The following is a 26873-nucleotide window of genomic DNA, read 5'->3' on the forward strand; positions in this document are numbered from 1 at the left end:
ACCACTGAGCCTCTTGGGCTTGCCGATCAGAAGGTCGGCGGTTCAAATACCCACAACGGGGTGAGCTCCCATTGCTCTGTCCCAGCTCCTGCCAACCTAGCAGATAAATAGATACCGCTGCAGCAGTAAGATAAATGGCATTTCCGTGCGCTCTGGTTTGCGTCTCATTGCACCAGAAGAGGTTTAGTCATGCTGGCCACATGACCTGGAAAGCTGTCTGGACAAACGCCAGCTCCCTCGGCCTGAAAGTGAAATGAGCGCCACAACCCCTTAACCATCCAGGGGTCCTTTACCTTTTTACCTTTACTTGGGGAGCACCCCACCAGTCACAGAAACCAACGAGTCCGGCACGGTAGGGCAAGTCAAAAGAAGCACCAGCACTTACCGCTTGTGGAAAAGCTGCAAGTCAGCAGGATGAAGAACTCCCTTGTCGGGACCAGTTCTGCCACAGACCAGCTTTGTACCAAGGTACGACTTCCCAACAGCCTGTGGCACATACAACCCACTTGGGCTGGGAGGAGCCTTCTGAGAAATGCCATCAAGCTAGAGCAGCCAATGGGAGGAAGAGGTGTGGCTAAGAATGCCCTTGATAGCTATACCTCTCCTGTTCCTTGATTGCTGTCGTTCTCTTAGGGTTGAGGCCTGCTTAGTCGTTCTTTCTAGAGGCCATCTTAGCTTGCTCACATCTCCAGAGTGCAAAAGAACCAAAGCAAAACGGCCATTTAGGGATTTTTATTTATTTATTTACAAAACAGGATAATAATAATAAAAAACCCAACCCACAAAATGCACAAAACAACCCCAAATACTGTTAAGAAGCAACAAGCTACGGATAAAGGTGAAATTATATATGCGTACCTCATTCCACCAGCATCCTCCCTTTTAACCTCTGTTCCCTCACAACTCCACTACAGTGGTACCTCTGGGTGCGAACGGGATCCATTCCGGAGCCCCATTCACACCCTGAAGCGAACGCAACCCACCTCTGCACAGGTCGCGATTCGCCACATCTGTGCATGCACGTGACATCATTTTGAGCGTCTGCGCATGTGCGAGCGGCAAACCCGGAACTAACGTGTTCCGTTACTTCCGGGTCGCCGCAGAGCGCAACCCGAAGCTACTTTAACCCGAGGTATGACTGTATGTCAAACATCCAAGTGGTTTCTATGCATAAACAGATACACAACACATGCAGCAAGTTAGAAATGGGCTTTCCCATCGGACAATGTACAGGTATAAACAAGTGGAGCAGAATAACAAAAGTAATGACAAATGATGTGAGTTGAGCGCAACTTTTCCAAATAGTTACCAAGACGTGGGGGGGAGAAGGGGCTTATGTAGCTCCAGCCAAATCTCTGGGAGACCACCAATGTACGCATGCACACACTGACAGGATTGAGAGCAGAACCTGGCCTTGTTGGGCAGCTGCCAAGACCTAGAAGTGTCCAAGCAGGACCCATGACAAATACCTGCCCTCGGTCCCCCCTTAAAATACTTGTTTCTGGTCTTATTGTTCAAAACAGGCTAAGATGCTGGATCTAGAGGCCAGTTTAACTTTTGCACCATGCCCCACTGCCATCCCCAAATCTGGAGCTTGCCTGGCAGACACACATGCCCAAGACAAGCAAAGTTTTCCTCCTTCCCTGCGATTTCAAGTGTTCACAATGAAGACGTCTTTACCAGAGCTGGCTACGCTCGCTTGTGTTTCTTTTGTGCAAGAAGAGCCCATCTGAGAAGGATAAGTGCATTCAAACTGTTGGAATGGGGAGGCAACCTGTGGCCTTCCAGATGTTGAATCTGTCTGAGGTGACGAGTTGGGAGCCCAACAACATCTGGAAGGCCACAGGTTCCCCTCCTGTGCAGGCAGCTAGCTGGGGTGTGCATGCGTTAAGATTATGAGAGACAAAAATTGGACCAAACTTGTCATGGCGGGGAAGCCCACAGTCTCAACATGCGCAATAACAGAATTAACAACCAGAAAATGGGAAGGGGAGAGCAGGGCCGCGGGGTAGAGAAGGGCTTCAGAACAAAGATTGGAAGTTTTGTAACGACTGGAAGGGGGGAGATTGGAGGGGACAATGGCTGTTCTCACCTAGGCATTTTCAGCAAATCCAGCCAAGGTGACTCAGAGCAAGGGTGGGCAACCTGTGGCTCATGTTGCTGGACTGTAACTTCCATCATGCCTGTGATGGTTGGGGATGATGGGAGTTGGGAGTCCAGCAGCTGGGAGGGCCAGAGGATGCTCATCCCTGGGTTAGACATTACAGTACAAGGTGTAAACTGAGTGGGTTAAAAGAATTTCACAGGCACTCCCTTTTGGAGTACAAGTCCCATCAGCCCCAGCTAGGAGGGCCAGAGATTATGAGAGTTTTAGTCTAGCAATATCAGGAGGGCCACAGGTTTCCCATCCCCAATTTAAAATGTTGCACCTGAGCACCATCGCTCGAAAACATGGCTCGTCCAAGTTCTCAGTACTTTTCTTTCTTTCACTGCTAAATAAAATTTAAACATTTTAACATCAGCTTTGTTTTCATACTACGAAAGGCAGGATTAATTCCGAAACGAGCTTATTAAGGAATTTTACGGAATAGTCAATAGAATTGTTATGGTTATTATTATTAGTAAAAAAAACACCTTTAAAAATACACATTTGCTTTCCAAGTTATGTTTTGTAATCCACTCGAGTCTGGCAGTGAACTCTCTATTCTGCCAAACAGTGCTGAAGCAAGGTCTAGCCTTGGATGTCACGAAATGAACACTCAAGAGCCAAAATAATCAGAAAAATGTCGGGACTAAATCTTTTGGCATTATTACATCAAATTTCAGAATGGATAAGCTTATGGTTTGGGGAGATTTAAGGGCTAAATCATCTGTTTTGCTGTATGAAGAGTTCTGCAGGGTATTGTAATGGATTCTCCTGACAGCTGCAACTCCTGAGAGTTTAATTTCTTTCCTCAAGGTTATGGTAGAACCAATCCTAACTCTGTGCAAGGAAAGGTTAGGTAGAGAATCTCCATAGGCACCTTGCAGCCCTGAAGTGGAAAGTTTTGAATTTAAAGGGATGGATTCCATTGCCGCCCCCTATAAAATCTGGAACTCTGAGAAGGGGCGATTCGACTCCTAGGAATAGCGAGTCAGCTTGTCATAGTTGGGTCCGATGGTCCTACACAGAAACATCGATAGCGTCATGAGGCAGAGCTGTGGGAAGAGAGAGATCCAGTTAAAAGAGGGCTCACGTTGCTGCTCTGATACAACCACTGGCACCAATGGGGGGCAGCCCCAGCTGCATTTCGTGGGACATTGATCACCCAGAGGGTGGACCTCACAGGAAACACCAGGGCAGCCTTCGCATTCTGGAGTTGCCTGGGCTTTTTAAAAACAGGTTTACGGAAGAAAGCAGAAGGCCATTGTCTCCCCCCCCCCCCCCGCCCGCCCCCATCTAGCTGGATAAGGAGGGAGGAGAATTTAAACTATCTACAGTGTTTGAAATCCCCCAGGTGCCACCTAGTGCGGGTCCAATTGCCACCACATGGAGACCTGATGATGCCAGGTTCGCGACTGACATCTCCATCTGGCTGGCCCCGCCAGCTTTCTTAAACAGGTTGCACAAAACAAATGAAATACCGTGAAAATCCCTGAAACGAAAAGTAATCGACTAGAAATATTATCTTGTGGAAATCAACTAAATAATAAAAATCAAAAAGCTTAAGGGAAAAAAATTAGAAAAACCTAAAATAGAACAAAGCCTTAACGGGATGCCGGCTGCAAACCCCGTTTCACTGAACTATTCAGTCTCCTCAGAAGGAAACAGAATTTTAAATGACCAAAATTCAAACAAGGGTAGAACACCAAAAATTCTGACGTATTATAATCCTAGCTCGACCTAGGTAAAGCAAAACAGGTCAGCAGAAAAGCTTGTTTATTGCATTTATATCCCACCTTTTTCTCCAAAGAGTTCATGGTTCACCCCCATCTCAGTTAATCCCTACAATGACCCTGTGAGGAAGGTTAAGAGGCTGCGACTGGCCCAAGGTCATGACTGAGTGGGGATTTGAACCTTGATCTCTCAGGTCTGATACTTTAACCATGGCACCACACTGGCTTCCTAGATTTCTGCTACAGGCCAGCTCTATGAATTAAGTAGGTAAATAAATATGGGGAAAGCAAAATGTCATTTAAGAGAAGGATCTGAAATATTTTCCTTAATGCCTGATTTTTTTATTATTATGGGTTGTTTTATTTGATGCTTTAATGTGTTGCAAACCGCTTTGAGATTTTTTTATTTAAAATATAAAGCAGTATAGAAATGAAATTAATAATATTAATAAACCCCACGGGTGGGGGGTGGGGAGGAAAGTCGCCCAAACATTCCGTTGTGGCAACCGTAACCCAAGTTTAAGGTGCTATTTGGCGATTGACAGTGGTACCTCGGGTTAAGTACTTAATTCGTTCCGGAGGTCCGTACTTAACCCGAAACTGTTCTTAACCTGAAGCACCACTTTAGCTAATGGGGGCCTCCTGCTGCCGCCGCGCCGCCAGAGCCCAATTTCTGTTCTTATCCTGAAGCAAAGTTCTTAACCTGAAGCACTATTTCTAGGTTAGCAGAATGTGTAACCTGAAGCGTATGTAACCTGAAGCGTATGTAACCTGAGGTACCACTGTATATCTAAAAGTTTTTAACACTGTCTACAGATTATCCAGCAGAGGGAGGGTTCTTCCTTTTAAAGATACACTTTCATTTCTCCTTCCAGCAACCCCAAGGAGGAGGCAGGCAATTATAGCACCCATTTTGCAGGTGGAGAGGAAGTGCCTCACTCAGTGCGTTATTCGTGGAAGTGGCTGAACATGAGCTCGCATCTCCTGGCAAAACAGTCTCTACACAGTTGCGCAGTCTGTTTCCCCTGACAGAACTTGCACCACAACTCAGGCCCATCGCAGCACAGGCTGAGGTAGGAGTTTCAGGATGAGCATCTGAGGCCCAGCAACCTGCAGTTTATCTGTAGGAGCATGCATGCACACACACGCCGCGTGCGCTCCACACCCATGGCAATCCCAAGGCCAACACAACGCGGCGCTTGCCAGAACCGTCTTATTCTTGCAGTTAAAGCGCCATTCCTTAGGTAGAAGGATACAGTCCCTGGCCACCACATTTCTAAATGGTCTAATAGCCGAGGCACCCATGCACACACATCTACAGCACTCAGAAGGACATACAGCATCTGGAGTGGGCCACAGACCAGCATGGAAACATGCAACGCCTGACGTCGTAAGGACCACAAGACAATGCATACAGAGCACTCTGAACATTCAGAAGCACTACACAAGTGCTAATTATTTTGTTACCATCACGAAAAAAACACCCTGCTTTTCTTCTACTCTGGAAGGCAATGCTGGTCTTGTGCTAGTGACAATAGACATTGTTCTGCTACAGACCAAGTCTATTCAAAACATTCAGATTCGGTTTATGAAGCGGAAGCATGCTGGGTTCGGCCTTCATTTCAATCTGTGCACTTCGACCTGGAAAGCCCTACTTGCCATTCGTTCCAGATATGAATAGGCAAGCAGGCAATTACTCAGTGGTTCAAGCAGGGAAGCAGAGAGAGCACTTCAGGAACACAGGGCAGCTGCCTTGCACTGTACAGAGTCAGACCCTTGTCTCAGAATTGTCCACACACCAGCAGTGGCTCTCCAAGATTTAAAGGCTGGGATCTCTTAGTCCTGCCTTGAGACCATCTGCATGCAAAGCAGGTGAATGCATTATTCTATATTGTTTTATTCTTTTGTTTTGCTTTTTTATTTTATTTGGAGCTTTGTGATATTTGGTGTGTGTTTTTGACTTGCTCTTGCCTTGGCATTTCAAAGAGCTGCTGTGTTTAAATACTGGCTTCGGAATGGACGGAGATGCTGATGAGATCAGAAGGGTGTGTGCATCTTGGAGGGAGCAGGGTGGGTTATCAGTAATGATTCCTCCCTCCCTAGAAATAACCACTCTGAACTCCCTCCTGTTGCATTTTAGCTATATTTTGAAATTTTCTTTCTAGTCCCTCCACCGCTTTCTCGTTCTCTTTCCCCTTCTCTCTTTCTTTTATGGAGGGTAAAGGCTCGGTCACTCTAAACACTTCCTCTTCTTGCTCTGAGGGGGCATCAAGGCTCCCCTTGCGAAGCAGCCTAGAGGGCAGGCACGTGGCAACTGACTGCGAGGAGGAAAAGGGGGAAAGGAGGCGCTGATACACACAGATTTGCAGCAGCTAAATCCCTACCAGGCCAAGGCAAAGCTCAGCCTTTCCACTTCACCTGGAGTAATTACCTTGCCAATACTCGAAGTAGATGTCCCTGTGCGGGCAACAGCAAAAGGGTTTAAAATAAGCAAAAAAATAAAAAATAAACAGAGAGGCAGAGGAGGTTTGGGAGAGTGCACTTGGGGAAGGAGCACAAGGAAAACATGCAATTCCTGGTGTGTGTGTGTTGCTTTGTGTAGCCAAACAAAACACTGCATTCACAGGCATGCCTGGACACATGGCAGGGAGGTGCATGGGTCTCGAGAACCACAAAGCAACCTGCTTTTCCACATAACTGCTGCAGCCAACACACAAAACATGCAAGCAGGCCACAGCTGGCCTCAGCACCCCACTTGCCGGTGCCAGCAGGGCAGTCCACATGCCCTTACTGGGCAGGTGTTGATCACACAGCGCACTATATAAAGGCCCAAACAGCTGAGACAGGAGTCTGCCAAGCCGCTGGAGGTGGCAGTGACAAAAGCCAGAAGGATGGTGGAGGCGAGGGTAGAAGGAGCTAAACACCCCATTCATTCACTCACTCACTCCCTGTCATATCCCACCTTTCCTTCAAGGAGCCCAAGGTGGTGCACATGGCTCTTTGGCTCCCCATTTTATCCTCCCAACCACCCTGTGAGGTGGGCTAAGAGTCAGTGACTGGTCTGAGGTCACCCAGTGAGCTTCATGGCTGAATGGGGATTTGAACCCTGGTCTCCCAGGTCGTAGTCTGACACACTAACCACTACACCACACTGGATCTTGGATGCATGCCATGAAGCAATGCTGCATAGGTCTTCCAGATTCAAGGGCAACTCTGGTTCCCCTGTTGGTAGCGATGTTGTTAGAGGGCGGCTCAGGTAGTCCAAGCCCCTGGTGTTTTGTGGGAGTCCCCAGATCAAGTGCTCTTCCACCGGCACCTCGCCTGGTTTAGTTTTGTTTTGTTAATGCTTATAGGGCAATTAGGGCACATCAACACACAGTTACAGGGAGGTCCCAGACACCCACCATCTTAATTTCCCAGAGACATCTATACAGTCTGCATATGCAAGTTTTATGCAAATTACCTAGTAACACACTCACTTGATAGATCAACCAGGCAAGCTCAGACTCCCAAATCCCAAAGAGGTAACACCGTGCCCTCTCACTTAACACTGAAGCCTTGGCTGTGTGCCACATGCTCAGTGTTTTTCAGACCAGATAGTTGACTTAGCAGCTGCACTAGAAGCTGCAGTTTGCTTTCCCTAAAAATCTATAGAAACAGCAGAGCCAAGAGCAGTCCTCCAAAATGAGTTCTCCATAGCACACCCCAAATTCTGCCTCCCCAACCTAGGAAGCCAGTCAGGAAGAACCCCTTCTCCCCAGAAACACACAAAAAAACCCATAATCTGAGAATTCAGGGGAAGCACAGGCCAAGAATCCACCAAGGAATTCACAATGACTTCAATATGCTAGCAGTTTTAATGGCCAGCACACACACAAGACCAAAATCATGCACAGGCCATACAAATAAAAGCCCACACAAATCGGATTTCAGCCGGAGGGGAAATAAACAAACAACAGCAACAGCAGCAACAACAACACACAATTCCTCCCAGCACTGGCAAACACAAATGTACACAGCTAGTATACCAAGGCAGGCCCTTGAGCAAAACCACATCAGTGCATGCATACAAATACACTCTCATCTGCCACCTGCTGGGGAAGTACAGGATCTCATGGGAGCCACCACTATGCAAGTCCCTGTGCTCTAGTGCGCTGATCAGGATCATGCACAGCAGCTGCAGGAACTATAAGAAAGGTTTTAGGCTGAGGAGGGGAAAGGGCAGACCATCTCTCACCCACATAGCATAATTCCACAGTCAACAGCACTTAGTGGTCCAGACTGGAGCAGCACTTACAGGCACCACTTGTGGTTTTGCTCCACAGAGCACCAAGGTGGAAACACTGGTATGCTTCCCCTTTTGGCTCAGCAACAGAAATACCCTCAGGTCTCCGTAGGAACTGCATCCACAGATAAGACCCTCCCCCCCACTTGCTCGACCACTTATATTCTGAGTTAATAGAGGGCTGCAGAACTGAAGGCCTAGAGCCTCTGTTTTTCTGGGAAGTGAGCACCTCTTATTGCAAGGTGGGGCAAATGAAAGATAAATAGCTCCAGCAGCTTCCCGGGGGGCAGATCGCATAAATAAGTAGCGGGTGGCATGGCAGCGTGGCAGCGCTCACCTGACCTCCCAGCAGTGGAGTCGCTGCTGCTTACTGGGCAGGAGAGGGGCGAGGCAGCAGAGGGGTGGTGCAAACACACCAGCAGGACCACCAGACTGGCTGCTGCAGTGCGTTTGCACTGTGCCAGCCTCCTTGCTGCTGCCTCGCCCTCTCCTTCCTGGTAAGCAGCAGTGACTCAGCTGCCGGGAGGCCAGGGAAGCGTCGGAGCTCCACTGCAGCCTCCGCTACTATTGGCAATGCCAGCAGTTCTACTCCTTGCAGAGCCGCGGAGAACCGCAGCCACACCAACCTGCAGCAGCTCGCCCAGACCTCTTACCTCCATGAGCGCAATCCCAAGGCTGATCCCCACAATGGTGACGATGTTATTTGTGAGCCAGGTCTGGACGCCGTCCATGCAGCCCTGCAATTGGACAAAGGCATATTTGTTTAAAAAGGCTGCTTGCTTGCATGCATGCGTGTTCCGAGATGATAAGAGCTGTCAAGCCCACCATTCTGCGTCCCACACGGCAACCAAATGCATCCAGGAAGTCCGGGAGCACGGCAGCAAGGCAATAGCCCACCACAAGTTCTGTATTCAGCTATCCACTGCTTCGGAACATGGAGGTTCCATTTGGCCACAATGGCTAATAAGTCCTATCCTCCATGAACTTGCTTAAAGGTAAAGGTAAAGGACCCCTGACCATTAGGTCCAGTTGTGACCGACTCTGGGGTTGCGGTGCTCATATCGCTTTATTGGCCGAGGGAGCCGGCATACAGCTTCCAGGTCATGTGGCCAGCATGACTAAGCCGCTTCTGGAGAAACCAGAGCAGCGCATGGAAACGCCGTTTACCTTCCCGCCGGAGCGGTACCTATTTATCTACTTGCACTTTGACGTGCTTTCGAACTGCTGGGTTGGCAGAAGCAGGGACCGAGCAACGGGAGCTCACCCCGTCGCAGGGATTCGACCTTCTGATCAGCAAGTCCTAGGCTCTGTGGTTTAACCCACAGCGCCACCTGCGTCCCATGAACTTGCTTAATTACCCATTTAAAGCCATCCAAACCGGTGGCCATTCCCAGCAGTGGTTGCCAGCAAGGAAGGATTGGGGGTGCAGATGTCCAGCCCCCACTCCCAGGAGATTGAAACAGAGGATCACCGGCCCCCACAGCAGAGCTGTCTTACTGCATTTTGAAGTAACTGAAGTGAAAATGTTGCAATTTAAAAAGCAGCCCTTCCCCCACCCCACCACTGCCTGGTAAGACCATTACGTTCAGTCTAGTACGGTCAAAACTGCACCACTGTTACCCCACATTGCATGGGAGTGAATCCCATAAATTAAATACACGGTGTGCAGAAAAGTGTTTCCTTTTGTCTGTTGCTGAATTGACTGCCAATTCCCCCCTCCCAGCACACATTTTTACATTGATTTTTTAACAACCAATGTGCAGACAGAACCGAAAACAAAAATTTAAACCATAAAGCATCGCAGCCTGGAAGGACAAAAGTATGAAAAGATAACAACACAGCTCCAAAGAGATAATAACATGTTAACTCACGCCAAGGTTCCCTTAATAAAGATTTATAAAAGTACTCTCAGCCTCCAAGTTCCATCATTATTGTGAACAAAGGCTTTATATAGGCTTAACTGAGCCAGACATTTTGCATATATCATTTCAACCATGTGCCTCAATATTTATATAAGAAATAAAATAATGTCATCTATATCTATATGTCCTTCAAGCTCTGCCCTTTAGGTACTTTCAGTTTATGAGATACCTTTCCAAGGAAGGCGATTTGCCAAACCCTTGAATAGTAGAATCCTAATTATTAAGATTAAAGGTCTTCTAGGATAATAATAGGGGTGTGGGTGGCGCTGTCGTCCAAACCACAGAGCCTAGGGCTTGCCGATCAGAAGGTTGGCGGTTTGAATCCCTGCGACGGGGTGAGCTCCCGTTGCTTGGTCCCTGCTCCTGCAGTTCGAAAGCACATCAAAGTGGAAGTAGATAAATAGGTACCACTCTGGTGGGAAGGTAAACGGCGTTTCCGTGTGCTGCTCTGGTTCACCAGAAGCGGCTTAGTCATGCTGGCCACATGACCCAGAAGCTGTACACCGGCTCCCTCGGCCAATAAAGCGAGATGAGCGCCGCAACCCCAGAGTCAGCCACGACTGGACCTAATGGTCAGGGGTCCCTTTACCTAATTAATAAGATTGAAGGTCTTCTAGGATTGCTGCCGATCCATTTCATTGGGTGACTTGGGAGTTCTAGAACTAACGGAGTTGGAAGAAAAAGCCTCTTTCTATCCACTTTCTCCAAGCCATGCAAGCCAAGCTCAGAGCACAAGAAGGGTCGGATTCTGACCAGAGAAGGGTTGCAAGCTTCCTCTCCCCTGCCTTCGGCTACTCACCATCTCATAGACGGACCACGGTTGCCCGTAAGAGTTACAGAAGCCTGCGATCTTCGGCCTGGTGGTGGGGGCAGCGTTGGTGCTGTTCCCTGGCTGGTCAGGCTGAGAGACGTTGCTGCGGCAGGAGCAGGGATAGAGGTGGTAAGAGGAGTTCTTTATTATGCTGTTCTCCATCCAGTCATTGGAGAGGATCCATCCGCAACACTGGAGCTGCAGGGAGGCAAAAGAGAGAGACCATGAGAAGAAGATCTGGGGGCTGGGAGGGAAAGCTACCCTGTCCTGCCCAGGCACTGAACTTTGTCCATTGTGCGAGAGCCATAGCTTGAAGGCCCTTTCCACCTGGCCCAGACTCACCAGCTCTATTAAAGAGGCGCATGGTAAGACCGGAGGGACATTGCTATGCCTGACAGCAAACCCTACCTATTGGATTCTTTTGCCCCATCTTTTTGTGCCTGCCAAACAGCTGTGTCATCAGTGCCGGATTTACCTATAAGCTAAACAAGCTTTAGCTTAGGGCCCCATTCTCTTGGGGCCCCCACAAATTTCACTATTAATATACAGTACTACTTCTTAATTGTATTTCAGTTCAGCAATTTCTTTGATAAAATACATATTTTCTTATGTGCAAATGGCTTTAGCTACCTATTAGGTCCATAAATTACCATATACCATATATTCAACACAAAAAACAGCGACAATTTGTTGTTGACAAAGGACAGCTGGACATATAAAGGGCCCCATTACCTTCAGTAGCTTAGGGCCTCATCAAACTTAAATCCGGCCCTGTGTGTCATAATTATGATAGTATTTTATTCTCTTGTTAATTACGCTGTTTTAAATGTGCATTTTATATTTGACTTCACTTAGCAATGGTTATTTTGGTTTTTTGAGATGTTTAAGTTTTTTTGTGTTAACTTGGTTTGTGTTAAATATGTATTCTGCAGTTGACCTCTTTTGTAATGTTTTATTTTGAAATCTTTTAAGATAATATTTTGGTTTTCTGTTAATTATGTTGCTTTGCCTCTATATTTGACTTTTTTCAGAAATGTCTGGTTCTGGATTGTTTTATATATGTTTTAATATGCTGTAAACCGCTTTGAGATTTTTCTTAAAAATATAAAGCTGTATAGAAATGAAATAAATAAATAATAATAATAAATAGCTTCTCGCTTTTCGGTGGCGTGTAAAGCTGGGCAGAGAAAACGACAGGCTTGGGAAACCGCAGGGGACCACTACTGAGGCCCTTGCATACTCTTCCTCAAGTTCTGCAGTGAAAGAAAGGCTGGATATAAATGAATGCTTAATTAGAGAAAAATCACTGCCAACTATTTAGTAATGATTGGAAACCCCTGATGGACTTTCTGCGCAATAAGGAAAATGAACTTGTGGTAACAAGGTTTGAAGACTGGGGAGGGGGAGGGGGAGACAGGGAAGCAGAAGAGTTGAATGTTATCATGAGGTAAGAATTTTACGCAAGTTTTTTTTTAAGCTGTTAAGACGGAGAATCAGAAGTTTTCTCCTTTTCTTTTTTCTCCATTTTCTTTTAATTTTTATATTTTTAAAAATGCTTCGTGTTTGACATATATTTCTGTATACTGATTTTGTTGTTGTTTCAAACTTTAATAAAAATTCAGCTGCAGAAATTAATAATAATAATAATGGTGGCGGTGGTGGTACAGGTATAGGTATAAAAAGGTTACTTCAAGCCCTGTGTGGGTCTTCCCTTGTGCTTTATCCAGAAGCTGCAATTAGGGCAGGATGCTGCAGTGCGATTGCTGACAGAAGCGAGACCTTGTCAGCATGTAACACTTTCGCTCAGAGATCTGCACTGATTGCCCATTTTTCCGGGCCAGGTTCAAAGTGTTACTATTAGTATATAAAAGCCTTAATAACTTGGAACCAGTTTTTAGCCTATTGCTTTGTTGATTTTTAAACATTTTTGTAATGTTTCAAATAGTTTTTAACTCTGATAATCTCGTTTTATTCTTTTGGTAAATTGCTTTGGGTGCTTTTTTTTTTTTTTACACAACTGAGCAGTACGTTAATTTTGCTAAATTAATTACCGTATTTTTCCATGTATAAGACTAGGTTTTTTCCCTAAAAAATAATGTCAAAAATTAGGGGGACGTCTTATACATGGATATATCTCCCCCCATTTTCTTAAATCTGAGTCCCCCAAAATAGGGGGCAGCTTATACATGGAGGCGTCTTATAGATGGAAAAATATGGTAAATAACCAAAGAAAGCCACCCATGAACATGACAGGAGGAATCAAAAAGGCAGAGAAAACTTAGGTGGGCGTTTCTTCTTGAGGAAAGTATCTTACCTCCATCTGCACATAATCCCAGCTTTCCTCCTCATCCGTGGACGGATTATATGTCCCATAGTGCTCAATTATTTCTGTGACATAGTCACCAACCTTTGTGTTGAGCTGCATGGGAACAAAAGTAAAGTTAAAAAGTCGGCTCTCCGACAGCAGCAACAGGCATTAGGGTGCTCCTATTCTCTGTGTGCCCTATAGCAAATTTCTTATAGTGTCTTCTTGGCTTGGCATGACCCGCCCCCCCCCCAAGGGAATGCTGGCTGTTTCCTTACCAGCTGCCCAGATACAGGCAGGGGGGAAATGAAGGCCCTCTAAACAAGGTTGAAAAATTGTGGTGCCCGGTTCCCCCTGGGTTCTTGAAAACCAAACAGAGGTGATGTACTCTTCTTGAGCGGCAAGCCTTCTCTGAATCTACGCTTGCCCCACAAACTCCTAAACAGAAGTACATGTGAGAGCATTGGGTTTTCCTGTTTACTACAGTGGTACCTCAGGTTACAGATGCTTCAGGTTACAAACGCTTCAGGTTACAGACGCTTCAGATTACAGACTACGCTAACCCAGAAATAGTACCTCGGGTTAAGAACTTTGCTTCAGGATGAGAACAGAAATTGTGTGGCCGCAGTAGGAGGCCCCATTAGCTAAAGTAGTACCTCAGGTTAAGAACAGTTTCAGGTTAAGAACGGACCTCTGGAACGAATTAAGTTCTTAACCCGAGGTACCACTATATAGGAGCTGGCTGGTTGCACAGAGCTTAATAGCTGGCCCTTGCGTCAATCACACAGCCATTCCTCCTCCCTCCAGGATAATTTAATTTAGAGAAAACTCTGCCAAATGAAAACATAGAGCCTGCCTGAAAGCGTAGAAGGGAGGGTTTAAGAATCTACAATGGAGCCAGAGCCTGAGGCTCAAGGGTGGGGAAAAGCAAGAGTTCACCACCCAGCCAAAAGAGAGAAAAGATCAAAAGCGCACCCACGGCAGGAGGGAGGCGTGGGCCTGCTTCACCCCAGCTTTTACCCTGCTCTCCCCTGCGTGTGAGTCACAAGCACTCGGAGAGGGAAAGGGAGATCAAAGGGCATGAGCAGCCCTCTCTTGCGTGCCCTACTTGTTCTTTCCTCCGCTCAGGCAAGGAAACCGAGGCTCAGTCGACAACACACGCAAAAAGAACAAGGCGGCGGATTTGTAAGGGGGTAGAATGACACTTTCCACTTCAGACACTGGCGGGGGAATCTTTGAAACGTTTTCCCCTGTGTCAAACAAACTCTCTCTGTGAGTGGAAAAACCAGCACACAGGAAGTGAGTGGAGCTAGAACCCATTCTCCCCAATGTGCTAAGTCATCTACTTTCGGGGAAACTATTACGCACAAAGTGCTGCCCCCCCCCCAGCAAGTTGAGACAGTATGGTTGCTTCTGTCACCTCTGTGCTTTATCACCTCATTCCACTGTGTGTGTGTAGAGGCCCCATACACACCACACGTTTACAGCACACATTTGCTTCCCCCCCCTCTGCCCCCCAAAGAATCCTGGGAGATATACGTAGTTTGCTCAGGGCACTGGGTTTCATAGCTCTGGGAAGGGTAAGCTACAGTTGTCATAATTCTTGGGTTTGGCCTGTGTGCCTTAAACGTATTACATGTATCTAGCCTAGTGATGAAAGCGTGGCGAGAGAGAGAAAAGGAGAGATAGATAATCTGATGTTTTTATTTGGACCGCGGTGGGGAAAATCCCAAGGCAGCCCCTCGCTGACCCTCCCATGAGACACGCAGGTTTCACATTTTATCCAAGCGCCACTCACCGTTTTGCTCTGCGAATATACCAAGATTCCAATGATGATCTGGGCCAGGAAGAGAAGGAGCAGGAAGGCAAAGTACTGGTGGGGCACAGAGAACAAGAGAGGTTGGTGAGACTCCGTCAACGTTCCATCACAGCCAGGTGAGCTACTGCAAGTCTCCCTCTCACAGGAGGAGAAGGCTGGATGCTGGCTGAGATGGTGGTTCCTCTCACCTCCCCACAAACACTTTCTATGCCTGCAGCTACAGGAATTCCTTCCTGACTGCTGCTTTTTACTCTGTGTCTCCCCTTGCTTTCTACAGGTACAGAATCTACCCCACACCCCACGAAGGAGGCCCAGCCCCTGGATGTTTCTCCATGAGGTGGACAACCTGTTACTTCTAGGCAGGGTCCTGCACCCTCAGCACGGTCCGTGGGGCTTCAGGGTTCCCAGCATGCTGTGTCTGCTGCCTGGCTGTTTGTTGGGCCGCTATTCAAGGCACAGGACCCTTTCCTGCTGTAGTGACTGGCTGGCATTCAGAAGAAAACACGAGCCTTCCGTTTTCGGGATATCCTCCATCTTAGATGCTGATCAATAAAGGCTACGACTTTGCCCCATTTTCTTTGCTGCTATGGGGTGGCAGATAGGCAGCCCTTCCCCCTTCTCCAGCAGCGCCACCCACCCAAATAATTTCCCTTGCCTCTTTCTTCACCTCTTCCAGCTCTACACTACAGTGGTACCTCAGGTTACATAAGCTTCAAGTTACATACACTTCAGGTTACAGACTCCGCTAACCCAGAAATAATGCTTCAGGTTAAGAACTTTGCTTCAGGATGAGAATAGAAATCGTGCTCCGGCGGTGCGGCAGCAGCAGGAGGCCCCATTAGCTACAGTGGTGCTTCAGGTTAAGAACAGTTTCAGGTTAAGTACGGACCTCCGGAACGAATTAAGTACTTAACCAGAGGTACCACTGTATTCTTTTTTGAGGTGGTGCGGTCAGAACTGTATATAGTATTCCAAATGCAGCAGCACACCACAGATTTATATAACATTGTGAAGCTACTGGCAGCTTTCTTTTCAGTCCCTCTTCCAGTCACTCCCAAGAGTGGGATTTGTCTTTTGCCACTGCCACCACATGTGCGTTCTTGACCCACCCGGTCCTGCTTCCAGAGAAGGCCTGCCAACTCCCAGCAGGCCTTGCTTTTAACCCCTTATGCCTGAGTTCCTTTTATTGACTCCCCCTCTCTCTCTCTGCACATACTTACACATCCTAGCATACACTTGATTTCCTTGAGGGAACCCAGGCATCCGAGGAATCCCATCCACATGGTGAGGATGCCGACCCCACAGAAAATATAGGACCAGATCTTGAGGGCATAATACGCCGACCCTGGAGAGGGAGTTAATGGGTAAATCATCAGTCCGGCCTGTCTTGACAGGAAACTCAAGAGGCCAGAGATGGCAGAGAATATTTTTAGGAAGAAAAGCTGCCCACTGGCCCATTGTCTGCACCAGGGTTTCCCAAACATGGGTCTCCAGCTGTTTTCGGACTACAGCTCCCATCATCCCTGACCACTGGTCCTGCTAGCTAGGGTTGATGGGAGCCGTAGTCCTAAAGTGGCTGGAGACCCAAGTTTGGGAAACCCTGGTCTACAATGACTAGCAGTGGCGGCCCAGGATTTCAGACAAGAATCTCTCCTACATGGAGATGCCAGGGGATTGAATCTGGGACCTTCTGCACACAAGGCAAATTCTCCACCACTGAACTACAGTCCTTCCCCCAATTTTGTTAAAAGCCTACTTCTCTCCAGCAACCTGACTGGAAATTTTCCCTGATATAAGGATTCGGTGAAACAACAGGTGCTTATGGGAGCATGTTCTAAGGGACTGAAATGCTGCTACACATGAGCTGCCATGAGCTACCCCACAGCCTTTCCCCTGCAAAACCCAAAGCATAGATGCAGGAGAAAGCAGAACCAATATGATGCCAAGGTGGGGGAAAGCACTGGTAGACAGCTGTAAAGAAAGGTCTGTTTTTTGTTCTCCTAGAATTTCCCCAGTGGGGCCAGTGGGTGGGGTGCAGTGTGAGTTGGGACGGAGGAATATTAGCAACCCAGGAAGGAGAAGGGAAAGACGAGTATGTGAAACGGGACTGAGAGATCCCCAGCCACATCCACGCTGACGAAACTCACCTAGAACAGCCGCAAAACTGTCCCGGTCAAAAAGTAGCCATAAGCCAAAGCTAAACAGAAGTCCTCCGAGGAGCTGAAAGAAACAAGGAGTGGGGGAAAGGTTATAAATCTATGTTCCTACATATTGCTTCCAAGTTTCTTTAAATCTTTCCTCACCCTCCATCAATGGGCTTCCCAAAGGGCAAATGGGAATCATACTGATGGGCCCATCTAGCCTGGCATCAGGCCTGCCCCCCACCCCACCCCAAAAAAAGGTACTCACAAAGAAGAAGAAATTGAAGAGGAAAAGGAAGTACTTTGTGACAGCGATGCAACCTTTGCGGGACATTGTGTCGTCCTGTGGGGAAGGAGAAGAGTGTCAAGGGGAGAGACAAAATACAAATCCAGTTTGGATTCTTTTTGGCAGGCCCATTTCCCTCCCAGCCTCCTCATGCTCCCATGTTTGTTATCTCCACACCAATCCTCAAGGAAGGTTATTTCGTTTGGGTTCTTTAATTTTCCTTTTTTTGAAAAAGGAGCTCTAAGTTGCGGCCTCTCCCGTAACTTAGAATCCTAAGTGATGAAATCATAACAGTGGCTCACTCGGTTGCTGGGGAAACGTTGGCTGTCATCTTGGGGTTGCCTGTTCCATTCCAGGCCTTGCTGGTTGAGGTGGGGGAAAGGAAGGAGAAAGCAGAGAGGATGGAGGCCTCTCCTCCACACCCCAACCCTGATCCAGGCCTCACTGATAACACCCATTGCGGCTGACAACTGGTTCCATGTGATAAAACAGTCCCACCCATTCTTCCATTGGGTTGCCAGTTGTTTAGCCTGCTATGCCTTTAAAAACAGTTTGAGGGACGGAGAATCTTTATTTCCACATTGTAGGAAGCTTTATCAGCACATCAAAAGCTGCTGTTGGAAGGCCCAATATTTTTTTTATTTTCTGGTCAGTTGGAAAGCCTATCCACCACACACACACACACACACACACACACACACACACACCCTCTCCAAAACCACACGGTTTCCATCTGGCTGCAAGAACTGAGCCTGCACTGTCTCTAAGTGGCCTGCATTGTCTCTGAAGCTATGACCACAGCCTCACAGCAGCTGAGTCCAACATGAGAAACCGTTGTTAGGTTTATCAAAAAAGCAGGTAGACAGCAGGAATAGAGAATGCAGAGGGACAACCAACCACTGCAGCAAGTGTATAGGACAGGCACCACTTAACTTTCCAAATTAAGTTGCTTTGCAAGTTTCAAGCTACATTCTCAGAAGCAGAAGTTCTCATTAAAGATAGCTATACAGATCCACAGACAGAGATAGATTAGAATATACCAGCAGCAAACTCATTCTTCGAGTGTGGATCCTTATATAGCTAAGCAGCAACATCTACACGAAGTTTTACAGAAGTACCCCAAAAAAGTGGTTTGAGGGGGCGCTACAAAACAGCCCACTGAGGGCTGAACATGCTCGGTGGTTATGGAATGCTGACTTGGAAAACCAGGTGCAAGGGAAATTGGAATGGAGTGTCCTGGGAAAGGTCAGGGCTGGCTGGTTGGCTGGCTGGAACTCTGAACAGTAGCACTCTAGCCTACAACATTTTGCTGCGGTTCCCACCCATATTACTGAATACAAGTTGTCAGGGAGCAGCAGCCAGGGAAGGCTTCATGCCCTGTGTGTGGCCTTCCTGAAGGCATCTTGTTGGCCCCTGTAATAAGGCAAGATGTTGAAGGAGATGAACTTTTGCTCAGGGCCAACAAGGATCTGTTCATGTTCATACATGTGGCTGGGCAACAGGGGTTGCTCAGGTGATGGAAGAAAATGCACTCTACCCATGGCCAGAGGCATTCTCACTGTACGTCACATGTTCCCACTACCCTCAGAAAGATCCTTCAGAACTGAGACTTGCTAGCAGGACAGATGATATCATCTCAGAGCAGACCAGAAGAGGAAGTGGTCGTTTCTGAAGGTGCTGTGCATCATAGATTCTCAGAAAGAAACAGGCTCACTTCCTGGGCTCCTTAGGCAACTGATTCTTATAATCTCTCTCACAAATCTCTGTCTTCTTGCATGCAAGACCCACAGACTCACTCCTCTGCCTTTCCATTGGCTGAGCTAATAACTCACATCTGCAGCAGTGCCAGTTCACACACACATCTATATGCCACCTTCATTTGTGAAAACACAGGCTTCTGTCACATCTGCTCATTCACACCCTGTTTCAGCAAGACAGTTCAAGCTCCGCTCATCATTGCTATGCATACAGAAGTATGCGCAATCCGGATCACTTATGTAAGCTGTCCATGACACATTTACACTCATGGGAACGTCTCGAGTTGCACAAGAGCTTTTCAGATTCCGTGTACGAGGGAGCTCTCTCATATGTGCAGGTTCACAACCAGTGTCTGGCCTCTTGGACCTTAAAGAGCACATCAGCCTTCACCTCCACGGGTGTTTTGCACAAGGGCACTTTTAAATACTTTGCACACACACCAGACAGACATGCGTTTTGACAAGGACAGGCGTTTTTGCCGGGTTTCCTCAATATACAGTCAGTAGCAAAATGACATATTAAACCACAAATCAACAAGTCATGATCTTCTTTGTCAAAGTCCCTTGGGTCCACACATACTGTCCACCTCTGCCTCGTTTTTACACGAACAGTCCTCTCTTCTTCTGCCAAACAGGCTTTTTCTTCTAAACTGGTTTCATCCCACCAGCCTCACAGTGACACTGAGAACGCCCCCCCCCCCAATCACTGACTCTGAGGCCTCAAAACATATCACACCCCAAGATTCCCTCTAAACTTCTGCCCCATAAGCAGCCCACTTGCATCTCCAGCCAAGCCCACCCCCATCACTCGCCCCATAGTTGACTCACTCAAAAATTAACCCCATGCTCTACAATCAAGGATGTTATTCGAGGACCGAGTTTGGATCTCTGAGCTATGAGCCAACAGTCCCAACCCCAGATGTTTTCTTTAAAAACGCCCTTATTCGCTTTTATTCCCTATCCTCTCCATCTCCTACTGACCTCTTAACCCTACAATGTTCTGCCCTGGGACTTCTCAGAGTTCATTAAAACCCGATCTAGGAATGGCTCACCTTTCTGTATCACCCAGGCAGCCTTTTGCCTCTTCTTTCTGCTTTCGTTGCTATCTCAGCCTCTCGCTCCGCTCCCCGCAACCACCTAATAATTCGCCTTCTTTTGACGGTCCAAAGTTTCCAAACTTCGCTCATCCACCCAAAGGGGCCCACCTCCCTCATTTGCGCCTCGCGTTTGTGATTGGCTGCCTGGGGAGCAAAGGAGGCGGGGCTTGTATATTAACAATTAATAGATTCCAGCGTTCCACCCACAGCCGCCAGTTTCCAGCCACCCTCCCCCTCCCTCTTTTGTTGCGGGCTGCCTTTTTTTTTTTTTAAGGTGGTGCCGCTTCTCAAGGGGTATTTGGTTTCATGACGTTTATCCTCTGCGCCCTCCACATGCTGAAAGTGGCACAAGCAGAGCGCGGGTTGTCCTGATCGTACGTACGGCTTTTGCAGGGAAGCCACACACAAAAATCCCCAACCCAATTATGCCAGTAAAAACATCCAAAACCAGGGGTTCAAGGCACCATGCCTCGCATCTCCGCGCGTTAATTTATATTGAGAAATAATACTAGAGTCACAGCTCAAACCAATTTCCGCGCATTGCATGGCGAAAATTATAGATCCAGCACTTTTTTGGGACAGATCCATCGTACAGGGGGAAGGCTCTACTTGGTTTTCACATGGGGACACCCAAATCTACCAGCAAGTTAATTGCTCCTCAAGTCACTGTCCACGCTGAATAAAGACCCAGTGCTCTGCAGGGTTGCAGCAACTTTCCTCCACTTCCTAGCTTCCTCGTGATCGTAGTTTTCACATGGAGACGTTCCAGAGCCACTGCGGAGCTACCAGGCTATCAGCTCACAACACCCAAGGTAAATAAACCTTTGCTTTGCGGCACTGCTGTGGTACGGAAACCTGAATCTGAAGCATGGACACACTTTATATCTAAGGAGAGATTTGGGGCTTTTTCCACCCTTCATGAGTGTTGCAGACAAATAGGGATTCCATCAATGACACCATTGACCATAACATCCTTCTGGACCGTCTAGAGGGGCTGGGAGCTGGGGGCACTGTTATACAGCCCGCAGACTGTCCAGACTACTGCAATGCGCTCTACGTGGGGCTACCTTTGAAGGTGACCCAGAAACTGCAATTAATCCAGAATGCGGCAGCTAGATTGGTGACTGGGAGTGGCCGCCGGGACCACATAACACCAGTCCTGAGAGATCTGCATTGGCTCCCAGTTACATTTCTGAGCACAATTCAAAGTGTTGGTGCTGACCTTTAAAGCCCTAAATGGCCTCGGTCCTGTATACCTGAAGGAGCATCTCCACCCCCATTGTTCAGCCTGGACACTGAGATCCAGCGCTGAGGGCCTTCTGGCGGTTCCCTCATTGTAAGAACTGAGGTTACAGGGAACAAGACAGAGGGCCTTCTCGGTACTGGTGCCCACACTGTGGAATGCCCTCCCATCAGATGTCAAGGAAATAAGCAGCTATCTTATTTTTAAAAGACATCTGAAAGCAGCCCTGTTTAGGGAAGTTTTTAATATTTAATGCTGTATTGTTTTTAACACTCGATTGGGAGCCACCCAGAGTGGCTTGGGAAACTCAGCCAGATGGGCGGGGTATAAAAAATAATATATTATTAATAATAATAATTATTATTATTATCATCATCATCATCACCACCACCACCACCCTATTGCTGTTAACCTGTAAGCCTCCATTCACTTTGATAGTACTAATCACCATTCATTTTGATAGTACTGATAATGACCACCACCACCAGCAGCAGCAGCACAAAGCATGGTACAAAAGAAGGGATGTTAGAGAAAATTCAAAATTTAAATTTAAATGCAAAATTTAAACACCCAAGAGATGAGCTGTGGTTTTGAGCTCATTCAGCCTATGTGGTATAATTCACACACATCTTTCTCTCTGTTGGAACTTCCTTCTGCTTTCCATTTCCATAGAAATTAAATATGTTGTACAAATAATTAATTAAGGCTACACTCCCAAGTAGTCTGTGGGACTCTCTACTGAGTAAGCACTCACAGGATTAGGCAGCATGTTAAGAATGCATGTCATTTCTTTAATCGTTGCTAAAAACAAGTTCACTGGAAAATTAACTGTGGTCTGTTAACAAGCAGCTTTGCTGAATCATTTCAGGCTTAGAACTGCTTAGGCCATGTCTTAAGTGTTGCACAACAAATGACAGAACAATATGGGCTGCATTCACATGGCAGTTTATTCCATTTCCCCAACCTTTTCCTAATTGTTAATTTCCACATTACTGAGTTTTCACATGACTGGTACTTGAATGGGGGCAGCAGGCTAACTTGGCGGTCTCAGGGCAGGCCACGTAGCCGCCACAATTCTGTCCTCCAACAGGACAACAGCTGGGGAGCTGCCACTGTCTGCTTAATTCTACCTGGCAGTAGGGCTGACCCTGAGAACGAGGGGGCCCATTCGCACCATACATTTAAAGCAGTATCACTTTTAACAGCCATGGCTTCGCCCAAGGAATCTTAGGAACTGTCATTTGTTAAGGGCACAGGATGTCATTAGGAGACTCCTATTTCCCTCCCAGAGTTCCCTGAGAAGACAGGTTGACTATTAAACCACTCTGGAAACTGCTGCTCTGTGAAGTCTCCTAGAAGCTCTCAGCACCCGCAAAGTATAGTTCCTAGGATTCTTCGAGGGAAGCCATGACTGTTTAAAGTGGTATGATCTTGTTTTAGAAGTATTGTGCAGATGGGGCCTAGGAGAGAAAGAGAGATCCATTGCTTGTGCTCCAAATGGATCCTCCTCTGAGGAACTGGCAGAGCTCGTCTGAGTAGTGTCAGAGCCGAGGTGGCTGGGTCTGTGTTCATGTCTGCGTCTTACCTAGTTGCAAGCTATCGATGGATCAGGACGGGCAACGTGGGACATGAGAATGAAGAGATTCCTGATCCCCTCATATATATTTTTTCATGATTATCATCACTGCTATTACTATTTTGAACTTAAAGTCAACACAATCAGAACAAAACTAAAATGGGGAAGCTGGTTTGGTGGGGGAGGGAAGGAGAAAAGGGGGGAAATCCTTTTCAGCTTATCAGAGAGGCCCTTAAAGTTTAACAAGTTCATCGTGGGGTTTACTCTTGGCATTGTATTTAATCACTTTTGCTACTGATCGTGAAGTGTTGGGGGGAAACCACTTCAAAGGTCTTCTATTTCTTCTGCAGATACTGCTGAGCATCAGTGGGTGCAATTAGTTAATTTTAGCAGCATACATACCCTACGTTCAAAGCTGTCCTGAAGCTGTAGCTTACCTGGCAGCAATTCAGTATGCCAAGTCCCAAGGGTCAATCCACACAAACAAAGTCCAGGAAACGCAGTTCAGAGTCAATCCAAGTAGCCAAGTCTGAAGTCCAGCAGTCAGAACACACAGTCGAGGGTCAAACCCAAAGCACAGTTCAGTAGAGGTCCAGGCGTAATCCAATCCAAGGTTCATCAACATGGGCAGTTGAGCAGACACAGCATCTCAGCTCTGCTTTCCCTTTGTACTTTGCATTCTGGTTGAAGCATCTGGGTTTGATGAGGCAGGTGACCCTCACCTGTTCTGAACTGGGCTGTGGGCCCTTGCCTGCCTCAGCCTCCTAGAGTGCCACTCCCACTGTTCCCTACGCCTCAGAACCCGCCATGTTTTTGGGGACAGGGGTCCCTCTCGCTCTGGTGATGGGTCCTGCTGATCTGGTTCCTGTGCATTGACCCCCATTCCCTCATCATCCTCCGTCACCCTGTAAGTACTTCCTTCCCCATCCCCTGCTTGCCCTGGTATGTCCTAGTCCCAGCTCATCCCTTGCCAGGATCCTCTTCTTCCTGACAACCAGCCAGCTCATGACAAAAGCACATTTAAATCACATTTTCCACCTACCCCGAAGAATCCTGGGAACTGTAGTTTGTTAAAGGAATTGTAGCTCTGTTGGGGGGATAAACTACAGTTTCCAGAGTGAACACAACTTTATAAGTGTATTAAGGGGCCAATGAACTCAGGCGTTTGGGAAACTCTGGCTTAAGTACATGTCATTGAAACAGTCACTTTTAGCATTTCTCCCCGCCTATGCTTAAAAGAAATATATATTGTAAACCCCTTGGGGCAGGGAGGGACCTGCCCTCTAGTACTCTGTAAAATGCCAGGACACACTAATGACTCATGGCACTATGTAAATTATCATCGTCATGGGCACCTCCAAACGGTCAATGTTTTGCAGGAGGAAGTCAAGCGCACACTAGAAAATTCAAGTTTGCCTATTTAAAGCGCTCTGTTGCCCTAGCACAACAAAATCGCTTTGAAAAAGAAACAGTTTTTTGTGGTTAAGAAATTGATGGGGAAATGCATTGAAAAGTGTGGAATGTCGAAGGGGCCTCCTGTAGGCATCAGGAGGTGAGCAGTTTGCTGACATATAACCTCCCTGCAAACAAATCAGAACAAATGCTCAGTAAAGACCTGACAGAGTCTGACCTCCGTGACAGCTTTGTGCAAGCAAATCAGGATGAATGCTCAATACACAGCTTATCTGAGGAGCCCCCCATCACTATGTAATGATCAGCCCACTCTTTATTTTAGTTTACCTCCTCTTTCAGCTCACAGTAGAATCCGCTCCTCTCAGCAGCAAAGATTACTGAGATCCCCTTCACAATAGCATTTCTCTCTATATTTCCTGCAGCTTTTTGAGGTTTTGGGCAGCTTAACCCCACAGCTGTTGTTTTAAGTTCCTTAAACAATCGGGTTTTGTTTCGTTTTGCTCCTTTTGGCTTTCCTGAGGTGGTTACTTTTTCCCCCTATCCGGCAAGCACTTTGAAGATCAAAACTGTATTTACTTTGGAGAAGGATAAAAGTACCATCTCATTTGATTACACAATCTTTGGGCAAAAAGTATTATGTAAATCCAATTGTATTCCTGTTCCTTCCAGCTGGAAATGTCGCCCATACAGCAGTGCTGCTGAGCAACAGTTGTTCTAGAAAATGTGACATAAATCATATCAGAAAAAAGCCACACTGTCAACTGTACTTCAGACAGATTGTTGTCCCCTACCTCCTGGGACCAGTGAGCCCATCTCTACACACTGACAGGTGTATTTTCATTTGAAGTATTACACTTAGACGAGTGGGGAATCTCAGGCTGCATGTGGACTTTTAGGCCTCTGTGTCTGGTCCTCAGATCTCTCATGAGCTCATACCCCGAAACCAGGGAGTGTTTATTGAGGAGAGATTTTACCATTGCCTTATTATCTTAATCCCGTGTTATCCTACATGAAGATCAAGTATCCAGAGCTTTGTGATGCAAAGTCAGGCTCATGCATTATGTATCCACCTGTTTTTCACCCACCAGCCACAGAAAACAACCATGTTATCACAAAACACAGCTGCATTTACTGGCTAAGTTCTCAGATCCTATGCTTTAAGACACTGCTGTGGTCCAAACCCTGGCTCTGAAGCATGGATCCTTGAGGTGGTGGTAAGAACTGAGAGAGTATTTACTCACATGGGCATGAGGAAGGGGATAACACAAAAGGAGATGGCACCAAGCAAAAACAAAGCCACACTCTCACCCACCTGTAAGCAAATAATTTTTTTAATTTTAAAGAAGCAGGTGCTTCTGTTGCCGGGTGCTGGAAGTTAACGTGGCAGGTATTGGAAGGCAGAGAATAATGAGGGGAAATCTTTTAAAACCTATACATAGGTAGTGTATCACACCTTCAAAACTGACCCAAATAGCAAAACTGAGCAACGCAGATTGTGAGTGAGGGGACACTATGCTGCCTTTAAAGCGCATTCTAAACACATCCCCTCCCTCAAAGAATTCTGGGCTTGGTAGTTTATTAATGGTTGCTGGGAATGGTAACTCTAGGAGGGGTAAACTACAGTGCCCAAAATTCTTCGAGGGATGTGATTGGAATGTGCTTTTTAAAGTTAATTTGTGTTTGCAGCCCAAGGAACTTAACTTCTTATGTGGTGGTCCCGTAGAAAGGTGTTAAAATTTTGGAGGACGGTGTTTAGTTGGACAGAGCAAGCTACAAAGCAAAACCAATTAATGATGCCTGCTGTGGCACTGTTAAATATTTAGGATGAACAGAACGACAAGCTGCTTTCAAAAGACCATATTAAGTTTTATGAGTGCAGCCAGTTTGACTATTCCACGTTGCAGAACTGATAGAGACAGGTAAGGTGATATGAAAGCTTTGGCAAGTAGCCCTCACTGAAAATTTAACTCGTCAACTTTAAGTGGCGAGGTGCGAGAGGACAGGCAAAGGACACAGACTTCTTTGCTGTGGGGAAATATTTTATTTTCCATATAGATGTACTGAAGATACCACACCATCTGACAGAAATAAGTCTCCAGAGCTCAAATAAACATGAGGAAGCATCACATTTTGAATAGTTATCCTAACCCTAATCCGAGCTGGGCCATCCATGAGGCAAAGTGAGGCGACCACCTGGGGCAGCAGATCTGGCCTCCAAGAAATGCATCACCTGCTACTGCTGCCACGGTGGCAATTATAGTTGTGCCATGCTGCAAAGAAGAAGAAGAGGAGGAGGAGGAGGAATCTGGATTTGATATCCCGCATTATCACTACCCAAAGGA

The 26873-nt window shown here is 46.9% G+C and overlaps 1 protein-coding gene across 2 annotated transcripts; it reads right to left on the reverse strand.

Annotated features, from left to right (window-relative positions):
* Positions 1-717: 717 nt before the first annotated feature.
* Positions 718-20554, reverse strand: CD37 (CD37 molecule). 2 transcript variants are annotated; one of them, XM_083580395.1, is made up of 9 exons: positions 20255-20554; positions 17428-17502; positions 17166-17238; positions 16239-16363; positions 14998-15072; positions 13209-13313; positions 10883-11092; positions 8815-8898; positions 718-3198 (listed from the first exon to the last, which is right to left on the reverse strand). In XM_083580395.1, exons 2-9 carry the CDS (start codon positions 17491-17493, stop codon positions 3121-3123), a joined length of 816 nt encoding a protein of 271 aa, XP_083436521.1. In that variant the 5' UTR covers positions 17494-17502; positions 20255-20554; the 3' UTR covers positions 718-3120. The 2 variants fall into 2 exon arrangements, 1 of the variants encoding a protein (XP_083436521.1); XR_014540737.1 differs by lacking the exon at positions 718-3198 and adding an exon at positions 4643-6918 and having other exon boundaries at positions 7642-8898; positions 20255-20414.
* Between the last annotated feature and the right edge of the window lie 6319 nt (positions 20555-26873).

Source organism: Podarcis filfolensis (genome assembly GCF_964270895.1).
Source record: "Podarcis filfolensis genome assembly, chromosome: 13".
Classification (NCBI taxonomy): Eukaryota; Metazoa; Chordata; class Lepidosauria; order Squamata; family Lacertidae; genus Podarcis; species Podarcis filfolensis.

Coding starts and splice junctions, on each gene's coding strand:
- CD37 (XM_083580395.1), bottom strand. CDS start 17,493: ATGTCCCGCAAAGGTTGCATCGCTGTCACAAAGTACTTCCTTTTCCTC. Junction 13,314..14,997: donor TATATTCGCAGAGCAAAACG/GTGAGTGGCGCT, acceptor GTTCCCATGCAG/CTCAACACAAAGGTTGGTGA. Junction 3,199..8,814: donor TTGGGATTGCGCTCATGGAG/GTAAGAGGTCTG, acceptor CTCTTCCCACAG/CTCTGCCTCATGACGCTATC.